At 42.7% G+C, this 19,883-nt stretch overlaps 1 protein-coding gene across 1 annotated transcript in view; it reads left to right on the forward strand.

The window, feature by feature from the left end:
- The window catches only part of LOC120557260 (zinc finger protein 638-like), a 31,759-nt gene extending 12,081 nt beyond the window's left edge, over positions 1-19,678 (forward strand). The window contains exons 5-23 of the mRNA XM_039797407.1: positions 1,604-1,803; positions 4,444-4,659; positions 5,215-5,313; positions 5,579-5,610; positions 5,729-5,775; positions 6,501-6,532; positions 6,770-6,889; positions 10,324-10,455; positions 10,628-10,669; positions 11,740-11,877; positions 12,078-12,239; positions 12,406-12,849; positions 12,967-13,440; positions 13,561-13,770; positions 13,870-14,395; positions 15,851-16,102; positions 18,020-18,142; positions 18,296-18,417; positions 19,391-19,678. Of these exons, the coding sequence (XP_039653341.1) occupies positions 1,604-1,803; positions 4,444-4,659; positions 5,215-5,313; positions 5,579-5,610; positions 5,729-5,775; positions 6,501-6,532; positions 6,770-6,889; positions 10,324-10,455; positions 10,628-10,669; positions 11,740-11,877; positions 12,078-12,239; positions 12,406-12,849; positions 12,967-13,440; positions 13,561-13,770; positions 13,870-14,395; positions 15,851-16,102; positions 18,020-18,142; positions 18,296-18,417; positions 19,391-19,447 (3,428 nt within the window). The 3' untranslated portion in view covers positions 19,448-19,678. The remainder of the gene's footprint in view (positions 1-1,603; positions 1,804-4,443; positions 4,660-5,214; positions 5,314-5,578; positions 5,611-5,728; positions 5,776-6,500; positions 6,533-6,769; positions 6,890-10,323; positions 10,456-10,627; positions 10,670-11,739; positions 11,878-12,077; positions 12,240-12,405; positions 12,850-12,966; positions 13,441-13,560; positions 13,771-13,869; positions 14,396-15,850; positions 16,103-18,019; positions 18,143-18,295; positions 18,418-19,390) is intronic.
- The last annotated feature ends 205 nt before the right edge of the window (positions 19,679-19,883 follow it).

Consider the following 19,883-nt stretch of genomic DNA (forward strand, 5'->3'; position numbering starts at 1 on the left):
CCTCTTACTGCCGTAGTGCCCACTTTCGACACCTATGTTAAAACAGTTACTGGAAATGACGAGCAGGATGGGCGTGACAAACGCAACCCATGGCAGCTGATTGGACGATTGCGTCACATGGGTCTGGCTGGTCCCAAATTTCAAAGCCAGACTGTCATGGCGGCTCGTTCAGAATCAGAATACGATCTCATATTGTACTAAAATAGTTTACCGAAACGTTTTTCTGAAAACATTTTAAGCGAGAAATAGGCCATGCAGTTGCTGAATCTGTCTTCATTTCAGATCGACAAAGGTCAGTTTAAAAGATTTTCATCAGATTTTGAGAGACACCGAGCCGACCGCTCCTCAAGTGGAGTGGGGTGCCGCTGCAGGTCACGTTACGTCGTTTATAGTCTGGTGTGTGGGAACATTTTGGATTTCACGTTACCTATGATGAAATAAAACAATATAGAACTGCCACTGTGTGCAAGTTTTGTGCAACATGCATTCAATATGCTAATTTTAGCTATATGCTGAAGTATATTCTGGAGTGATAAAGAAAAAATAAGAACTGTACTGAACCGAAAACCGTGACCCTAAAACCGTGATACGAACCGAACCGTGGGTTTTGTGAACCGTACCACCCCTAGTAGTATGGTGTTACGTATCTCATAGGTTTCTCATTGGTGAGTGCAACAGTGGAGCGTATATTGGCGGTGGGCTGTGGGTGATTGGTGCGCGGGGGAGTGCGGCGGGGTGAATGTTGTACTCATAAAATTTCTTCAAGGTTGGCAGGTCTGCAAATATAGGGAGGACATTCAACTGAAGTTGCATTAAATCAGGTTGTTTTGAACAAGATTATGCTGTAAAATGTTTTTTTTCTTCAACTACATTAAGTTCCCTGTTGTCCATAGCTAAATTTGAATGCTATTACTTATTTTGATACAAGCTTACAGTAGGGTAAGTGACTACTGTGCTTTATTATGTAGGAAATATTGCCTTGCACTTGGTATTAGATGACTTTGATCAGAAAAATATGTCTACTCTAGTATAACTCCTCTTCATTTGCTTTCCTAAGAACACAGCCATCGGCTGGACCACAGTCCCCCTCGCTCACATCTAACCTCCGTGGCCCTCAGAGAGCATTGGCCTGAAGGGAGGGACAGGGAATCATCAGGTTAGTCAGTGCGTTTGATTTTTATTTCAAGATTATTTGTTGGCATTTTTAGTTTGAGAGCTTATAGTGTAGAAAGAACGGAAAAGTAGGAAAAAAAAAAAGTGGCTTGACATGCGACAAAGGTCCCCAGTCGGAATTAAACCATGGATGTTGCAGGTATGTGTGACATGGACAATCCCATTTTATGAGATTGCAGAAGTAAACAACCTATCGTGGTTTCATAAATATTGTATAAGCCCAAATTTGAAGAACCCAGGTTCAATTAGTGAAACTTTTCCTAATGACACACAAGGGCTATAAATAACCAAAAAAGCAAGGATTTAATTGATTTTTCTGTTTTTTGTATATTTGTAAATTGACTAAATTTAAATTCTATTTTTGAAAATGTCTTCACCATTTCATTTTGCTCCCCTGTCCTCCTCCCTCTGATTCATGACGTGTCTACAGGGGGGTCTTCTCGCAGTGGTGTTAAGCGTCCATATGATTCAACCAAGTTCTCCCCTGACATCAGAAGACATCCATCCTCCTCTAAGGCGGGTCATACTTTCAAACATGGACCATTACAGTCCTCTGCCAAAATGGTCAAGAGCGGGAAGAAGCCTGGAACAAAGACGACTAAGATTGGAATTGCCAAGGCTGCTGACAGAGTGGGTGTTTTGGACCAAAATGCAATTTTACAGTTGTTTTTTACAGTTACAAAGAGAATGAAGGGTAAATCGTACAGATTTTGATAATCTTTTGAAGTGTGAAAATTCAGAACCTTGGTGTGTGTGGCAACAATAGTAAATGTTTCATGTTCTATCTAGATAAGCACTTTTGCACCTAAATGTGTTGAGTGAGCATCGCAAAAATTTACACAACCACAAAACCACCTGCTAGTGTCTCTAATCCACTATGTTGATTTAGTGGCAGTTAAATAACTAATTGAAATATGTTGGTGAAAGTCAAATATTGATTGACTCCTATTAAACTATCATTGGACCATTCCTAATATGAACATGCTGAGTTCTCTGCTCTGACTGTAGAGGCAGAGAGCATTGTGTCCTATTCGGAATGCCGCACCCACCGTTGGGAAAACAACTCTCCGCTCTCCTGTATCGCATGTAGGTGCCTCATCGTCAATTCTGTCAAACAGAAAAGTGCCTAAAAGCTGCTGTGTGGTGGGATGCACTACCAGCATTGTAAAGAACCCATAACTTAAGTTTTTATAAACTGTTGAACCGAAAAGCGCGTCTATTTAGACAAAGGTAGGTACAGACGTGAGGAAAAACTGTGGGATCCTGACACAAACCTACGATATGCCCAACGTAACATCTGCAGCAAGCATTTTGTTACCAAGTTAAATATCCAAATGTTTTAGGCTAACTATTTCTCAAAGTTAAGCTAATACATGTAACGTCTGGCATATCGTTGGGTTAATCTGGCTGACTTCTCATGTCTTTATCCACTGTAATCTTCATAAAAGCTCAGTTTTTCGGGTCGGCAGCTTATGAAAACTTAAGTTATGGGTTCTTTACATTGTTGGTAGTGAATATCCCCACACAGCAGCTTTTAGGCATTTTTTCTGTTTGCTGGCAGATGGAATTGCTGAGGAGGCACCTTCATTCAATAGAAATCAATGGAGAACGGCATGCTGGGAAAACAGCTCTGGTGGGGGTATAGCCAGTTATAATTTGAAATTTATCATAATGGTTCTCCAAACCTGCTGAAATGAGTACAGTAGATATTAGCTTTTACACAATTTTAATTGTTGCCAATATGAACGGAAGTACTTCTTTGTTAGAGAAGCTTCCTTCCTACAGGATTCGGCAAAAGTTTAATTCCTCAGCTGGCCCCGGTGGTCGCTAAGAAGACATAAATCACATACTCCGTTGCTCTGATTGGTTGTAGGTCTATCCAATTGAGTGCAGAGGCATTTTCTTTCCTGGTTCGATTGAAACATGCCCCATAATCACAGCCAAATGGAGCAGTATCAGACTCATATTCTGACTACAATCGGAGTATGACCACGTCAGGCTAGCATTGTGGATAAAAATTCTGTGAAATGTCCAAAAACAACTATACTTTTCTTAGAAGTTTTGTTGATTTGTGTACTTACATCATCCCAAATGTTTCCAACAATGTTCAAACCCAGAGTAATATGTAATTATAATCAAGGACACGGTACGTGTCATTTGGTCGCCTGTCAATGGTGTCATATAACCGTTTGACCTTTTAGTCTAGTTGTTCTAACTTTTGGGGAAAAACGGGAAACCCTAGATGATACTTCAGAGAGCAATAGTAAATCATACAATGTAAATTATACTCCGTAACAGTACTACAGCATTTTTTCTGCCACACAGCATCTAAGTAAACAGAGCTACAATTAGCCTTCAGTTAGCGACTGTAGAAACTTGCATTCAGCCTGCATTAGTCTATATCGATGAGGTTTAATTTCCGGGATTATTTAGGTGCCGCCAGAAATTTTAACAGATTGTTTTAAAGAAATGCCAATAAACCAGAGCACGTTTTTCTACCATTCCGGAATGCTGTGGGGACTAGCCAGACCTTCCTCCGCAGCACTGTGGAGGAAGGTCTGGCAATTCAAGACTAAGCCTGCATAAACCCCTACAGGAGACACTGGCAGGTGAAATATATCATAATATTGTGGTTTTAGCTGACTCTTAGCTTGCTTCCCAACACAGACAAATTGCTAGCTAGTTAGGAAGCAAAATACTGTCTCATGTGGATAACGTCAGCTAATACATCCAGACTCCGGGACTGATCTGGCTGGTAAATAGGTTAGCCTTCCATTTGTAAATGACTTTATAATCTAATATTACGAAGCAACTAACACCAGATCCATGCAGCGTAGTTAAGTTGCAGCTCCCTAGTAACCTTAGCTTGCTCGCTAACTGGTCAGCTACCACCCCAAATAGAATCTGATTCTGTGGGGGGAATATGCAGTTATTTCATTAGAATGACATGAATAAACGCTACAAAGCGTAAAGTGAATACAACTTTAATACATTAACTAGTCCTTAAACATTATTTCTGTCGGAGTCACTTCTGATAGATCTACATTGGAAATGGTGGTTTAACAAAGAAGAAAACCACTCCCATTATCCCACGCTACCTCACGACGTCATCAAAAAGTCTCTTTTGTTATTGTTTTCCAGCAGAAACATTACAAATTGTATTGTACATATTGTTTAAGTACTTGATGAAAGTAGTAAAATCTTGGTTTGCTTGGTCTCATACTGGATTTCTCCTAAAACTAACCTAAAATCTATGCTGTTGGTTCCTAGTCTGCCAAGCTTCCACCAGCCAAGAAGAAGAAAAAAATGGTGACTCCAGCCTTCCAGGATTTGTCTGTTGCAGATCGTCTGGTTTATCTGACAGGCATTCCAAAAGATGCGTCTGAGCAGGAAGTTACTGACTTGGTGGGGTCCTTTGGCAAGATCAACAACGTGGTCCTCATGCCATGCTCCGAGGAAGAGAGCGAGAACAGTGAAGGACAAAAGGTGCTATTTAAGTGTAATATACTGATTACGGATGAGTTTTGTAGGGAATTATTTGGTTTGATAGATTTCAATTTAAATTAGAAAATTAAAGCGGAAGAAAAATAATGCATTGCATTAAAGGTAAGCTGGACATAAGGAAAGAACGGGTTTAACAACGCATAAACGTATACATATTTTTGAATTGACACAATTCAAAAGTTGTTTTGCTCATTCATTCGTAAAGCCAATATGCTGATGTTATGTGGCAATAGTACAAATAACAATAATTAAAGTTTAGAATCCGTTTTAATGCATTTTATGTCACTGTTGCAGTTTGCTTGCTTATTTTATATTTTATAGCAAAAATAAATAACTTGCAAGCAGGAGCATTATTCAAATCTACATTTTTCAGTAGAAATTTACAAGAAAGACCTTCAAATCATTAGAATAGCAGTCCATCACTCATGATTCCTAAAAACACTAGCTGTGGCTATGTTGGCTATGAAAATGTCTTAGTTCTGTGTTGCAGAACGCCATCATGGTCCCACATTATAACTTTGTCATTCTCTGTTGCAGGCATCTGTATGCTTGGTGAAGGCTGAAGATGCCCAGGCTCTGGCTAACTCTCCAAATCTCTCCATCAGAGACCAACAAATCACTGCTTTAAAAGCCAAGGTACCATGTGAAAAATATGCATGTGGCATGGATGGCATATACTGTTTAAAGTCTTTGATACATAAAAAAAATAAACATGAACCTTCCTTCTAAAAAGCAGATCTTTATATATGTATATATAAAGCAGTTGATAGGTGTAAGAAGGGGCAGATGCTAATTCAGAAACAATTTAAAATTACAAAATGCCTTTTTTTTTAAAAAATTTTTTACCACATTTCTGTAGTCTCATGTACACTTTAACACCTTATTTATTTATCGGTTTTAGAAAGCTGAAGCCGGACCATCCTCTGACAACAGGTTTGTCGCAGTTTTCATCCACTCAAGCATCCTTCCTTTTTTAACCCCACATGCTGCGCTGTCACCCTGCCAATTTCAAAACTGCTTTGCACTCAACTATTAATATTTGTCTTCACAGAACCCGTACTTCAGGACAGGACAAAGGTGCTACTGGGGAAGACCCTGGTAAGTAACCTGGGAGTCTGCATTACCCACCAATGAAATGCACACTGAAATGAACACTTGATTCTGATTGGCTGTGGGGTTTCCATAAGGAGAGAGAGGGAGAGACCCCCTCCCTCTTGCTGGATTGTATCTATCATCCTAGCAGTGAACGTTTGCATTGCATGAGAACCTTATGGGGTGGGCATGATTGTTGCAGCTATTAGTCAAACCCTGAGGTGTCACCTGGTAAACAGAATTAAATTATGATTGCAAAATGCATGTAAAAACAAAAAAAAGCTTGCAGCTATGACTACCTTCTGACTACAAATTCAAGCAGCTGCCTCCACAATGGAGGTTTTGAGCACAGCCCATTCAGATTCCATGTACCCAATCTTCCCCGGGATGCACAATAAATTATTCCGGAGCTGGCAATTGAAGACCTTGCGGACAGGATCTTGAGCCAAACGTTGCCAGTTCACCCTTGTCGACGACAAGTTGGGTTTACCACGTCTGTGATGCCAAAGTGAAAACACCTAGGCCCCCACCTTTGCATGCCGCCCAACTCACAATGCACCAGATCCCAGTGCCTATCCCTGCAAGTGGTGGGCCCACAGGCTAGTGGCTCCATGTGCCACTTCTGTAGCTAAGGCACATGTAGACAGGTTTGTGTCGTCATGGCTTGTGCTTGTGGTTTTAAAAACATACTAATTGTAGCTCTCTTTGCGCTTTTACCCCCAACTCTGCAGGAGGGGATGCTGACCAGAAGACATATAATGAGGTAAATGATGCATACATGCACTCTGTAAAATATAAATAACATTGTACAGCATAAAGGGCTGGTGAGTGTTGTCAACCAAATCCTGGGGCTTATGTGTGATTAATTGGACATCCGATTTGCTAATTTATTGTATCAAATTTGCAGTTTGTGTAAATGTTGAGCTTTGTCACTGGTAATAAAATCAGTAATCGGGCATTTTAAACTCCATTTTACATCCCAATATAATGTCTCCTACAGAAGGGCTTGGTGTTGATCACAGGTTGTCCTGAGAGCAACTGGTCAGAAAATGATATCATCAACCTAGTCAAGCCCTTTGGAACTCCCTCTGACATCATCCAGGCACCACAAATTGGAAAGGTTGGTATTTAAACACTGTTTCATCTGAAGCTTGTACTGTTTTGCGGAGAAGACCAACAACTGGACAGCAGTAAGCTAATGCAAGTCCTGAGTACCTGGACATTTTTTGCGAGATTGTTGGCTTTCTCTTAAGTTAAGGCTACAAACCAGTAGGGTAGTAACAACTAGTGTTGCACTTAAGTAGAATTTTCTGTACTTAGTTATTTACACCGTGGTACGTCAGGCGCACAGCGCTACAGGAACATATGGGGAAGTAGTACACTGCTGCTTTAGCGCAAAGTCAGACTAGGCTAGCGTCAGAATTCTATGACCCAGAGGATGAGATCTACCTTTACAGAATACTCTAATGGTGTAGCATTCACTAGACACCCTTACAGGGTGATTACTCTGTTTGGCACAGGGTTATTCAAGTACCCGATACAGGCTGGGGTAAGTGCTCTAGCCAGAATGCTGAAGGAGTACCGGAGGTACGAATGGGTGGTGTGCTGTTCTGAAAGCGAGAAGGGAATGATAAAGCGAGCCCTGGTGGACCTGGGCCCTATCTACCCAGACCCTTTCGTCAGACATGAGCCCCGGTTGTACAGTCCGGCAGGGTCAGTAACCATGTACCTTCCAGGGAATTCCAGAGACGCAGGCGGGTACAGCCCAAGCCAGCGGACTGGGACCCCAGGAAGACAGCAGGGTGGTTCAGATTGAGTCAGAACAGCCCAAGTGACCTCAGAGGGGCCGTAAGGCTCTCTGGGGGTTCCTCGGCTTCAGGAAGCCAAGGAAGGGAGATATCCAGCGGAACCGGAGACGGGGAAGCTGGGCACAGGACCGTAGTGCACATGCTGAGGGGGCCAGAGGGATGCCCTCAGAATAGCGGCACATACGTGCTTGCCTCAGAATGCCTCAAATCACATATGAGGAGAGAGCCTCTACCGGACTATGAACAAGAGGTAGTAGTCTGGATAGGGAGGGAGTACCTCACAGAGATGCAGGCTAAACCGGCGTAAGAAAGGAAACTTTCAGGCGCTTGATTGTCTGACCACTGGGGATAGGCTATAGGGCCATATATGACACACAGACAAGGTCCATGTAGGGAACGCAGAAGTGGATGACCTCGTTCAGTATGTGGGTAAAACGATGAACGATCTAACCGGTCCCAAACTCCCAGATATCGGTGGAACCAAGAGATACCCCTGTCCCTGTGCCGACCCCAGACCCTCAGACACCAGAGGAATCAGCCTTCAAGATCTACCAGTATGGTCGAGTGGGGGACAGACACAAGAAAAACTAAGGTTCACCCGCGTGCAACTGGTGACCCGGCTATGTGGAAGTATTTCACACACGTGAAACTGGGACAGTTCCGACACAAATGGATGGTAGAACCTTCCACAGAGAATCTGGATTACTTCGTCAAGAATTCCACTCATCTGAAGACCATAAATTCAGATTTCTCGAATGAGGACGGGAAATGCATTCCTGTTGATAAACATTTGCTGAGGGAAGGCACAAAGGGGGTTGGCTCCACCAGTGAGCGACGCGACGCCTCAGCAACTGTCACACCGGTCGACAGGCCAAAACATAGACAAAAACTAAAGAAGAAGAAAAGGAAGCATAGACGATGGCCACCCAGATGACGGAGGATGGATACCCGAACCGAGCCCATCGGGACCCGGCAGGACCCGACGGACCGGGTTCGGGCAGATATTTAGAAATGATGTTTGGGTTCGGGTCTGGCTCGGTCACATCAGCGTGATAAGGCATTGAACATTTTAAATTTAAAACTGCTTATTATGTAGGTGCGCGCCAGTGTTAACATGCACTTGCCCCTTAACATGCCCTGTGTGCGCTGATGCGCTCATGTGTTGACATTTCCAAATGCCTTCCTACAGACGTAGATGTGTCTGTATGAGGAAAAAAATGAGATTTTAACTGTGTCTGGCTCGGGTTCGGACATAAATATCTTAATGCCTGTCGGGCTCTGGCCAAGCTCGGTTACTGCTCTGTCGGGCTCGGGCCGGGCTCGGACAGAAAAATGTGGCCCGATCCGCACTCTAGATGACCGTGGTGAATGGGGTAGTCATGAAGATAACGTTACACAACTCTGGCCGTAATTGGAAGAAATGTGTTTGTACATCGGAGTGCAAGATTCTTGCTCACAAAAAAAACTTTTCTTTCTTGATGTCAGACTTTGAATCAGATGTTTAAGGTGTGGAAACTATTATGCTTTACAATAAGGAGGCACAATAAAGTTCATAATGAAATTTAGTTTTTAATTATATTAAGTACATTTAACATGAGAATCAGTTTTCAATACTTAAGTACAGTAAATATCAGATACTTTATGACTTTCACTCAAGTAATATTCTAACAGGGGACTTTAACTTCTACCGACGTTGTTTTCTGGTAAGACACTTGTTCTTTTAAGTACTTTATACAAGACTGATTGCAATAAATGATCTTAACACCAAAAACACAAAACAAAATACTGTGTACAGAATAAATCTGTCCATGCAGATTTTCCATGTATTGTTAAGTTGTTATTTTCACTGTTTGGCTATTTATTATTTTTATTATTTTTATTATATATATATATATATATTTTTTTTTTTATATATATATATATATATATATATATATATATAAAATGGGGCTGTCAAGCGATTACATTTGTTAATCGCATGAGTGTTATAGTTAACTAGCGATTAATTATAAATTATTCACACTTTTAGTATCTGTTCTAAATGTACTTTAAAAGGGATGTCAGTCTTGTGGAGGAACCATCTGGAAGGTTTTTGAAACTGAACTTGCCATTCAAAAGACCATTTTCTTTATCCATTTCTGCTTAAGGAGCTTTGTTTCTGCTAGCCCTCCACTCCCATTCATGGATGTAAGACACGCTCCCAATCCGTTGCTAGTCTCCGCTGCAGGCTGCAGGACACCCCGTCCCCCCACCCTACTGACTGCCGGTGCAATGGTGCTGCGCAGGAGGACATGGGGGCGGGGCAGCGCTGTTTAGTGTTTAACCAAGGAGCTGTGGACTGCATGCATGGAAATGAATTACAATAGAAAATAATATATTTATAAGTCACCAAGAGGGTCTGAAAAGTTGCTACATCTTGCGAGAAAATAGCCAAGTTGGCAACACTGTCCAAAACATTAGTGCTGCAGCTTCCTGATTTGCTTAACTACGGAGCAAAATCATAGAACGTGCATGCGTTAATTGCGCGTTTATTGGCGTAAAAAGGAATTTGCGTTGACTCATTATTAGTGCGTTAATTTTGAAAGCCTTAATGATTAACGGTGAAAAAAATGCCTAGGATGTCTTTCAGGGTGGCTAATGTCTTTGGATGACCATTTCCTATGAAAGGATATACCTGTATTAGTTGAAAAACACGAAGACAGGAGGCTGATATTCCTACAACAATGCTATTCTTTTTGTATGTTAGGTACTGGTGTCAGTGCCAGACACAGAGATTGCTCAAGAGATGGTGAAAATCTACACCTTCACGCCTGCGAAGATCAACAACTGCGAGCTGAAGATGATCCATCTCAAACAGCGTATCAGTCTCGGCACACCGGTAGGGCTCTCATAACTTACCCAATCTTCCTCTACAGTATATTGATCGTTTGTTCTCTGTTGCTGTCTAATGTTCTTTGCCCATGATCTCCTCTTTCAGAAGTTGGTTCTTTGACATTGTACTGTGTTGAACAATGATCGTTGAGATTAATACTAAAAAACTCTTTACACAGGTGGCTCTCTACAATCTTCTGATGGGATCAGTGGACCCATTAGTGAGTATTTCTACCAGTACAGTTCTTTTTCCAATTTATTTTAAAAGAGGTGAATATACTGTAGAGTACAGCCCCTTTCATTTTTGGTTTGTTGACTTAACAGGGACAGTGCACATTCATAAACTTTGCTGTAAATGCGCCAGAGTAAGCCAAAAGGGAGTTTTCATCTGTAGTCCCTTGACAATGTTCAGCTAATTAATCATACAAAATTGTGTGTATGTCTTGTAGATCCAAAGGTAAATTTACATGAAATTCTTACCACACTAACCAACCTTAATAAAGCTACTGCTCAATGACTGCTCGACAACACATCCTGCAGCTGCTTAACGATAAATTATTCAGCGGTCATTTGTCCCTGGGATGCAGTGTGCTTTATTTACTGTTTGGCTTAAAGGCTCTGACACACCAACCCGACGACCGACCGTCGGCAGAAAAGGCAGTCGGACTGATCAGTCTCCCCGAGTTGGTCAAAAAAGTGCCTCGGAACACACCGAAGCGACGCTGACTTGAGCGCATGTTCTGTGCATGCGCGAGATGTAATAAGTCTCCATAACAGCAGGCACCGCTAATCTCTATTGTCGCCCAAAAAATTAAAACCGGCAGCTGATTTAGACAAATGCGTCACGTGGGTCTGGGTTCTCCCGAATTTCAATGCCAGAACATAATGGCAGCTCGGTCAGAATACAATCTCATATTTTACGAAAATAGTTCACGAAACATGTTTCTGAAAACATTTTAAGTGAGAAATAGGCCATGCAGTTGCTGAATCAGTCTTAATTTCAAAGTGTAGTAATATTTGCACTACCTTTTTAAAAAAAACTTGCATTACTGTCTTTGACGTGAGTTTGAGGTTCTGATTTAATAACACATGGTGAATTAACAAACAAAACAAGATTTTGCATGGTAAGCATATAATGTTGCAGACTTTCAAGGGGCTGTGAAACCATTTATTGACATAGTTAATGTGTCTAACTTGAATATTCTATACTTTGAACTGATTGACATCACTGAACTGGTGAGTAATTGTCAGTTGACTAATAAGTAACAGAATTTTCCTTTGCCTCCTGCAGGAGAGTCCTGGTCCAGTAGGCTGGAACTGCCTGTTGGTCATCAGTAATGTTCCCAACACGCCAACCGGCTCTTCTGAGGTCCAGAAATTGGTGCGACGCTTTGGTACCGTCATTAAGACCGTAGTGCTCAACAATATGGTGAGGGCTGTTCGTCTGTGCAGCTGCAAACATGCTTATCCATTATCTCCTGAATCTGCTGTGTCCTGAGAATATGTGCCCTCTGTTGCCATATGGCCTGGATTGAGAAGGAATTTTCTCCAAATCTTTCACCTCCTTTATTTATCAGGCAAATAAATCTCATACGCTGTTGACATGATGATATGTCTCATCCTGCTCAGGTCATTTGTGAGATGGCAACTGCAGCTATGGCCTTGTCTGTTTACAAACGTTTCCAGACGTTTCCGTGCATCATCCAGAACAACCCTCTGTTTTTCTCCCGCAAGCCTGACCCCAAAGCCAACACACAGACCAAAGTCACTGCATACCCTGATTCATCTGAGGTGGGTATCTTTAATAATTGCTCTGCAATAGTTGTCAATGGGACATCCATTTAGACACGTTTTATCTACTATTGACATATATTCCTGCAGCTTTAACTCATATTAAACACCTGAATGTATCAGTTTAAGGTGACGCCAATCAATTCCTCCATGTCTCTGATCGTAGGATACACCTGCGAATGGCAAAGGCAGCCAAGCAGCAACAGCAGCAGCATCTGCAGACAAAGAGACTTCTGAATCTCCATTGGAGGTGATTGAAAAAGCCGTTGATGGGAAGGATGAGAAGACGAAGAACACTGAGGAGACTGTTGGTGAAGGCAAATCTTTGGAAGAAAACTGGAGCGAAGACGACGAGATAAAAAAAGACAAGCTTGCTGTTGATCTTTCGGACTCATTGGCTGCACCGCCAGCCGAACCAGGAGCAGACTTGGAGACCGACATGAGGGACAAATCAGCGGTTAAAACTGTCGTGGAAACGGCAGAAGACGACATAGGTGTCAATGATCCCACAATAGGAAATGACAACACTCCTGCTGGTGAAGAGACAAAGCCATCTAGCTCTGATGGCCAAGCAGCTTCACAGGAGATGGCCATTCAAGAGCTCCCTAAGGTAAAATATCCCCCAAATCTGCTTCTGTGATTTTCATGTGATCCAGACTTTGTCGCCAAGTCAGAAACCTCATATATTAATTCATATCTATGAGTTTTGACATCTCTGTTTTAACAGGTTACTCCAGAGATGGTTAAAGCACTGCTTGTGGAATGCCGAACTAGAACCGCCAGCAATCCCAACAACACAGCCCCTTCCACCAATGGAGAACAGGGGGGGACACAAATTGAGACAGAGCAGGGCGAAAAAGCCGCAGAGGGGACAAAAGAGCCAGCAAAGAACCACACAGAGGAGGAGGTGAAGAAGCAGGAGAGGGAGCGAAAAGAAAGGGAAGCAAGAAAGTTGAGGGAGGCGAGGGAGAGGGAGAGGGAGAGGAGGGTTTGGGAAAAGGAGGAGAGGACCAGGCGGGAGAGGGAGCGGGATGAAAGGGCCAGGAGGGAGAGGGAGAAGAGGGAGGAGGAGAGGAGGGAGAGGAAGAGAACACACAGGGAAAGTGTGTCAGGGTCGAGGTCGTCTTGCAGGTCGGAAGGGTATAAGCAAAGCTCCTGGAGGGACGAACTGTATAACAACTCTGAAGCGGAGACCGAAATGGTGAGAAGGCGCTGTCTGGTCAGAAAGTGTTGAAACTGGCGAGATCAATCTCTCCTCTTTTTTTCTTCTTCTTATCCTCAGTTGATTTCTTGTTTGTTTTTTGTCCTGTCATGGAACCAGGTAGAGAAGAAGAAGAAGGAGGAAGAGGAGGAGGATGAGGAGGAAGAAGAGTTTGGTGACTTCCCGTTCAACATGAGTGACTTTGTGACTGTAGATGAAGTTGGAGATGTGGCCGACCTTCCTTGCTCTTCTCCTTCTCCCCCTGTTCCCATGGAAGCCACAGATGGAGGGGAGGATGCTTCCACATCATTCCAACAGGATACTCCAGGGGTACAATTTAGCATCTATATATCTCATAAAACATCTTCTCCGCATGGTTATTGGGGTGTCTGAGACATCATGGTCCTCTTCCTGTTCTCTTGTTTATAGGACACGCCCGTGGAGGTTACCCCAGAATCAACGATGTCAGATGCCCCAGCAACACTGGTGAAGTCTGAGCACGTATCAGAGTCTGAACCTGTGGCTGTGCCTATCGCTGAGACTTTAGATGGTTTAGATTCAAAACCCAGACTGGTTCTTATCGCTGCAGCATCCCCCTCTCCGGCGTCACAAGCTGACTCATCACCCAGCCAAACGCATGTGCCAATTTGTCAAACGGAAGCACCTCAGATCAAAACTGAGACTGAAATCCCATCTCAGGCTGAGAGCCCACCTCAGACTGACATCAAAACTGAGACTCAAATCAAAACTGAGACTCAGATCCCACCTCAGACTGAGATCCCACCTCAGACTGACATCAAAACTGAGACTCAGATCCCACCTCAGACTGAGATCCCACCTCAGACTGCCATCAAAACTGAAACTCCGATTCCACCTCAGACTGAGATCAAAACTGAGACTCAAATCAAAACTGAGACTCAGATCCCACCTCAGACTGACATCGAAACGGACACAGGTATGACCTCACACTGATTTCATCTTTATGAAGAAATGAAGGAAATTTAAAGGTGCTGTAGGTAGAAATTAGCGAAGATCCAGAACTTAGCCCAAAAATTTGAACATCAACAACTTCTCAGTCCCTCCCCTCTTTCTGCTAAAGCCCAAAAGGTTCTCCTAAGCCCTTCCCTCCCCACAAGGGAGAATGAATGTGTGTGCATGAGCAGTGATTGACACGCAGTTTGACACCCCTCCCCAGCCCTGATTGGTGCATCTGAACAGGGAGCTGTGGATTTTTGCAAATCACACTACAGGCTGTAGGTGGTGCCAGAGGAGCCGGATTATATATATTTTTTTATGACCTGATCATTTAGTTCTACTGGAACATATGGTCAATTTCAACAAATATGACAGAAAGTTAGTTTTATAAGGCTTACCTACTGCACCTTTTTCAGTCTTAAGCCATTTTTCCACTCAACAAAAAAATTCAAAAAATACTGGCGTTTTTCTTTAGCGGGAAAGGTTACAATCAGCATTCATTCCTGAGACAAATGACTGATGCAATAGTCACGGATATTTATCGGCTCTCGCCCCGATTGGCAGTGATGGAAACAACATTTTTTGGGCTGCCCTCTGGAAGTCGAATATTCAAATCAGCAGTGGTTGACCCCTCAGTCGACTGAGATTCTTTACGTCGTTTTGTTTGGTTTTTGTCAGTCTGTGTGCAGCTAACTTTCCAGAAGTAGCTGCAGACTGAGCGCTCCTCACTTTCACGCTAACCTGCTGGGTAAAATTATTCCACTACGTCACCCCGTCCGCTCAGGGAAGATGTCAGCGACGGGTAAAGGCAGCTTGGACCAGACGGAAGATTATTCTGAGTGAGATGGAGGAAAAGAGGCTATGCCCGGTCAGGCTCTGAGATAACCGATAATAAAAATCAATATGGTAGTTATTAAAAGTGCGTTGGCCGTCTTGGTTCACACTTGTTCAGACACAGGTTTTTATTTGGCTACAGTAGTTAGCACGCATTAGCTGGGAGGGTTAACTTGGTAAACAGCTTTGTCACTCTGAGTACTGCAGAACAACATTTTTTTAATTAAAGCATTGCTTGATACTGTAAATGAAGAAAACAAAAACGGGTACTAATATTGTTATTGAACAGCCATATCAAATTCGAGTTGGGTACTTCCCTATTAATTTTTGTCCCTTTTCTGGCCTAATGCAATGCTATCTCAGCCACAAATTCTGTCCATCAAGCAGCGCTTGAATATCTTTCTAAATTAGTCAGCACTGCGTTGGAAAAAAATTAAATAAGTAACCACTGTAATATTGTCACTGGCCTCATTACCCCTTTCTACTGTTTACTTACCTTGTTGTATTCCTATTTTGGCAGGAAAGGGGATTAGATATGTATTCTTTAATTTTAAGTTTAAGACTGTGTAAATAATTTTGGCCTGAAATCTGTCTGTTTTAGAAGCCACACTGGACTCCACCACTGAGGTTGAACCCCTTCTCGAACCTGCCCCCGCAGCTTCAGCTGCGCCGGCTGACTCCTCCTCAAACAGCCCAGCAACAGGAGTAGTGACTTCAGAGAATGAGCGGGAGAACGATGCTCTTAATTGCAGTCAGGTTAAGAAGGAGGAGATGGTGTTGGACAAAACGGAGGAAAAGGAGAAGATGCAGGTTGAAGAGGACAAAGAGACCGGAGCTCCTGCTGGGGAGACAGGTATGGTTTGTTTGATTTAGTTTGAAATAAAGCTTATCTGTATGTATGTATATATGCACGTGTCCGTGTTTGGGGGCGTGGTTGGTGACTGTTGTGTGGAATAAGGTTGGCGAAAAAAGGCCCTACGCTTTTCAGTGTCTATTATTTCGCTAAGAGGAAACTCAATAAAAAGCCATTTGCCAACACTATCTAGTATTACGTTGCTGTGAGCTGTATCCTGCATTCACCACTTCTAAAGAGACGGGCAGAACATAACCTAATCGGAGATCATTCCTTCACAGCACTGTGCAATGCGAGAAAATCTCAGAGCTGAACTGGCCAGACACAGCAGTTTTCATCAGACTCACCCTGGGTCGGGCTAATTAAGTCTACTGCTAACTTACGACACTAATAGCATTACCGTCGCCAAATTACCCCCGCAAATCAAATCCCCTACTTCACCGTTAACCGTCAAGCCACTAAACCTGTATGGAAATGAACAACTCTGCTGGTTTACGATCATACAACGCGATCTCTCTCTCTCTCTCTCTCTCTCTCTCTCTCTCTCTCTCTCTCTCTCTCTCTCTCTCTCTCTCTCTCTCTCTCTCTCTCTCTCTCTCTGTTGTGCCTGCACACACAGTCCAGTTCAGGTGGTTGATGAACGCAGATAAATACTGTTTAGCTCTCATAACGGGTAGTGCACTGCCATGAGTCCATGACCCTAATGTCTGATTACTCCACATTGTCATTGTGATATTTTGTGATTACATTCTGAATCTGCAACGTTCTCTGTCAGGTAAATCAGTAGTAGGCTGTACAGTGGAGTTGCATACTAAGTGGTTTGGGGTCCTTCTGTAAGTAATTTTGGGGTACAACCCGTTCAAACATTTTCAACGGCCACTGTACTAGTTTAATTAAATGCCCTATGTCCTAGTTTACCTCATCGTATTTGGGACGATTGCGTCTTGTCTATGTGGTAGTAGTTGCTCCTTTTAGCAGGCAGAAACCTCTGATCCTGACTATTGGTGGGCGGCATCTGATGCTGCCGGTTGGGACAAATGAAACTTTTATGGGGCCCCTATCTTGCAGCCGGCGCAGGGCAGCACAAAGACCAACGCAAGTGTCTTTGCTAGTTTAAGACCGACGCAGTTGTCAATTTCCCGTCCAGCGTCCACGTCGTTTAAATGGCAAATGCACCTGTGCCCATCTGTGCGCCCATGGTCTTACAGGGAGGTGTGTTCATGTGCATTCTGGGCGTATTGCTATCTTGAGGCAGCAGCCAAGTGATTGCGCCATTGACCAACAAAAACTTGGTCTAAAGTCAATAATGCAGCATTTCATTATTTTAACAGCAAATTAGTAAAATGCGCATGCACACTATGCTTGTTACACACACAGGGGCACACAGCAGCACACACACATGCAAAAGATTACAAATAAAAATATTACGGTGCAAATCCGCCATCAAAATAGCAATGCTCCAAGGTCCAAACGTGCCTGGCTTTTAAAGGGAATGGGAGATGACACTGATTGGTTTATTGCATGTTATACCCAAAACACACCTATGAATTAATGAAGACACGAAGTACAACCCTTTTGAACCCGGCGCACGGACCCTTTGTTCCGCCGTCAAACTAGCAAAAGTGGATTTGGGCAGTCCTTGAACGCGCCAGGCACTTCACGCCGTGCGCTTATATCGTTAAAATAGGGCCCGTGGTGTATCAGTGGATATCATTTTACTATTTTTTATTTTTTAAGAGGTATGACAGTAACGGGAGTGTAAAGTATTGTTTTTGAACTTTTCAGTTTTAATTCGCCATGTTACAGAGCCAGAGACTTTGTGGACGGGCCGCACATTCACACAGCAAAATAATTTGTTACGCTGTGTGCGTGAAAGCCACCGTACACAACGTTTATACAGGTCTCTGTTTTTCACAGTGAAGCGCAAGAGGTCTGAAGATCAAACAAACGCTGAAGAGGAGAGTGTGAAGACGAAATTAAAGACGGCCACTCCCATGAGTACAGACTCCCTCCCTCCTTTTGATCCCAGCAGCCCAGTTGGTAAGACAAGGCTCTTTTTACTCACCATGTCTGCCACTGTATTTTCACTATTGTGTTCGTCTGCCTTTTTACATGCATGTTCACAATGTTTAACTAATTAAATAGTTGTCAACAGCTGCTAAAGTTGACTTGAGGTCTTGTGTGTCTCCACAGGTATGGATTTCTTGGTCCCAAAGACGGGTTTCTTCTGTAAGGTCTGCAATAGGTTCTTCAGTGGAACCAAAGAGGCAGAGATAACTCACTGCAAAACGCTCAAACACTACGAGAACCTACAGGTAGGCCACACACACACACACACACACACACACACACACACACACACACACACACACACACACACCACCACTTTCCTCTTAACAGGTTCTGATAGTGTCGGGGGGGGAAAAAAACAAAACATATTTTAGAAGACTTTTAGTAACTATTTCACTAAAAATTCTTCCCAAATATCTGTAGTAGTAGTAATTAGGTTTTATGGTTTTAAAGTGTAGTTACTGGAGTTAAGGGATGGGTATCGAGAACCGGCACTTAACTGGTACCGGTTCCAGACTGGTCAGTACCCAAGTATTGATAACCTCCTGAGGGGGGGGGGGGGGGAAGAGAGAGAGAGAGAGAGAGAGAGAGAGAGAGATATTCCCCCAGCTGACTTAAGGGGGTTAGCCCTGACGTTAGCAACAAGCTAAAGCGGTCCAGGCTCTCTAACTTAAGGTGGGCCAGCTATTAACATTTTAGTGACGAGCTGCGCAGCTGAACTTGGTGTGAGCCGTTTTGACATCCACGTAAAACCAATGTTGTATTGTTTATAGCTGTCAGACCAAGTATTAAGTAGCAATTTCCTCCCTTATTGTATACAGAAAACTCAGGAAAGAATTCAACTTATTTCTGCAAAAAAGTCAAAAACTGTTGAACTGTTTTATTTCTTTATTTTTTGTATCTTGTACTTTTTATTTTTATTACAATTCTAACGATACCCATCCCTACTGGTGGGCTTTTTAATTATACCATTCACATTGCTCCTGAGCTGGCTTTTTGGAGTTTTTCCACCCTATCCAGAACTCAGGTGGCCTGTAAAGTAGGATAATTCATTCATATATTTTCCTGTCAAATGCCTCATTGGGCATTCCCCATTTTTTACTTATTTTTTTTATTTTCTTTATTGTAATACAGGTGTCAATACCTCCTGACATGCATTTGGCCACAAAAAGGCCAGTATTCAGGTCTAATCCAGTTTTCTTGTTTATTTTCTTCTAGAAATACCTGCAGACCACGAAGACAGTAAATGTGACTGTCAAACCTGTACCCATCTGAATAGAGATATCAAGTATTGACTGTATTCACCATTCCCCTCCTGTTTTTGTCTCTTCATTTCTCACTAAGGGTCCAGATTATCATTGATGTAGATTAGTCTCATGTCCTGTCTAAATTGGATATCTGCTCTAGACTTTTCATGTACAATTAAGATATATGTGTAGAAACTGTGTACAGTGGAAGATGGCTGGTAGTAAGAAGTGTGCAAAATCAATAAAACGTTGTACTAAATTGTGTATTATCACTTATTCCCAATTTAGTTTGGTGCATGATTAGAGCTTTGATGGGAAAAGAACATAAAGAAAAGGCTTTGAGCATCACTGCTCAACATGTCTGTTCTTCTCAGCTCAGGAACTGCACCACTTTTATAGCAGTTTTGACTACACACAATGCCGCATTTTTAGTCAGTTGGGGCATCAGCAGCTGTTTTGACCGA

This window comes from Perca fluviatilis, chromosome 1, assembly GCF_010015445.1.
Source record: "Perca fluviatilis chromosome 1, GENO_Pfluv_1.0, whole genome shotgun sequence".
Lineage (NCBI taxonomy): Eukaryota > Metazoa > Chordata > Actinopteri > Perciformes > Percidae > Perca > Perca fluviatilis.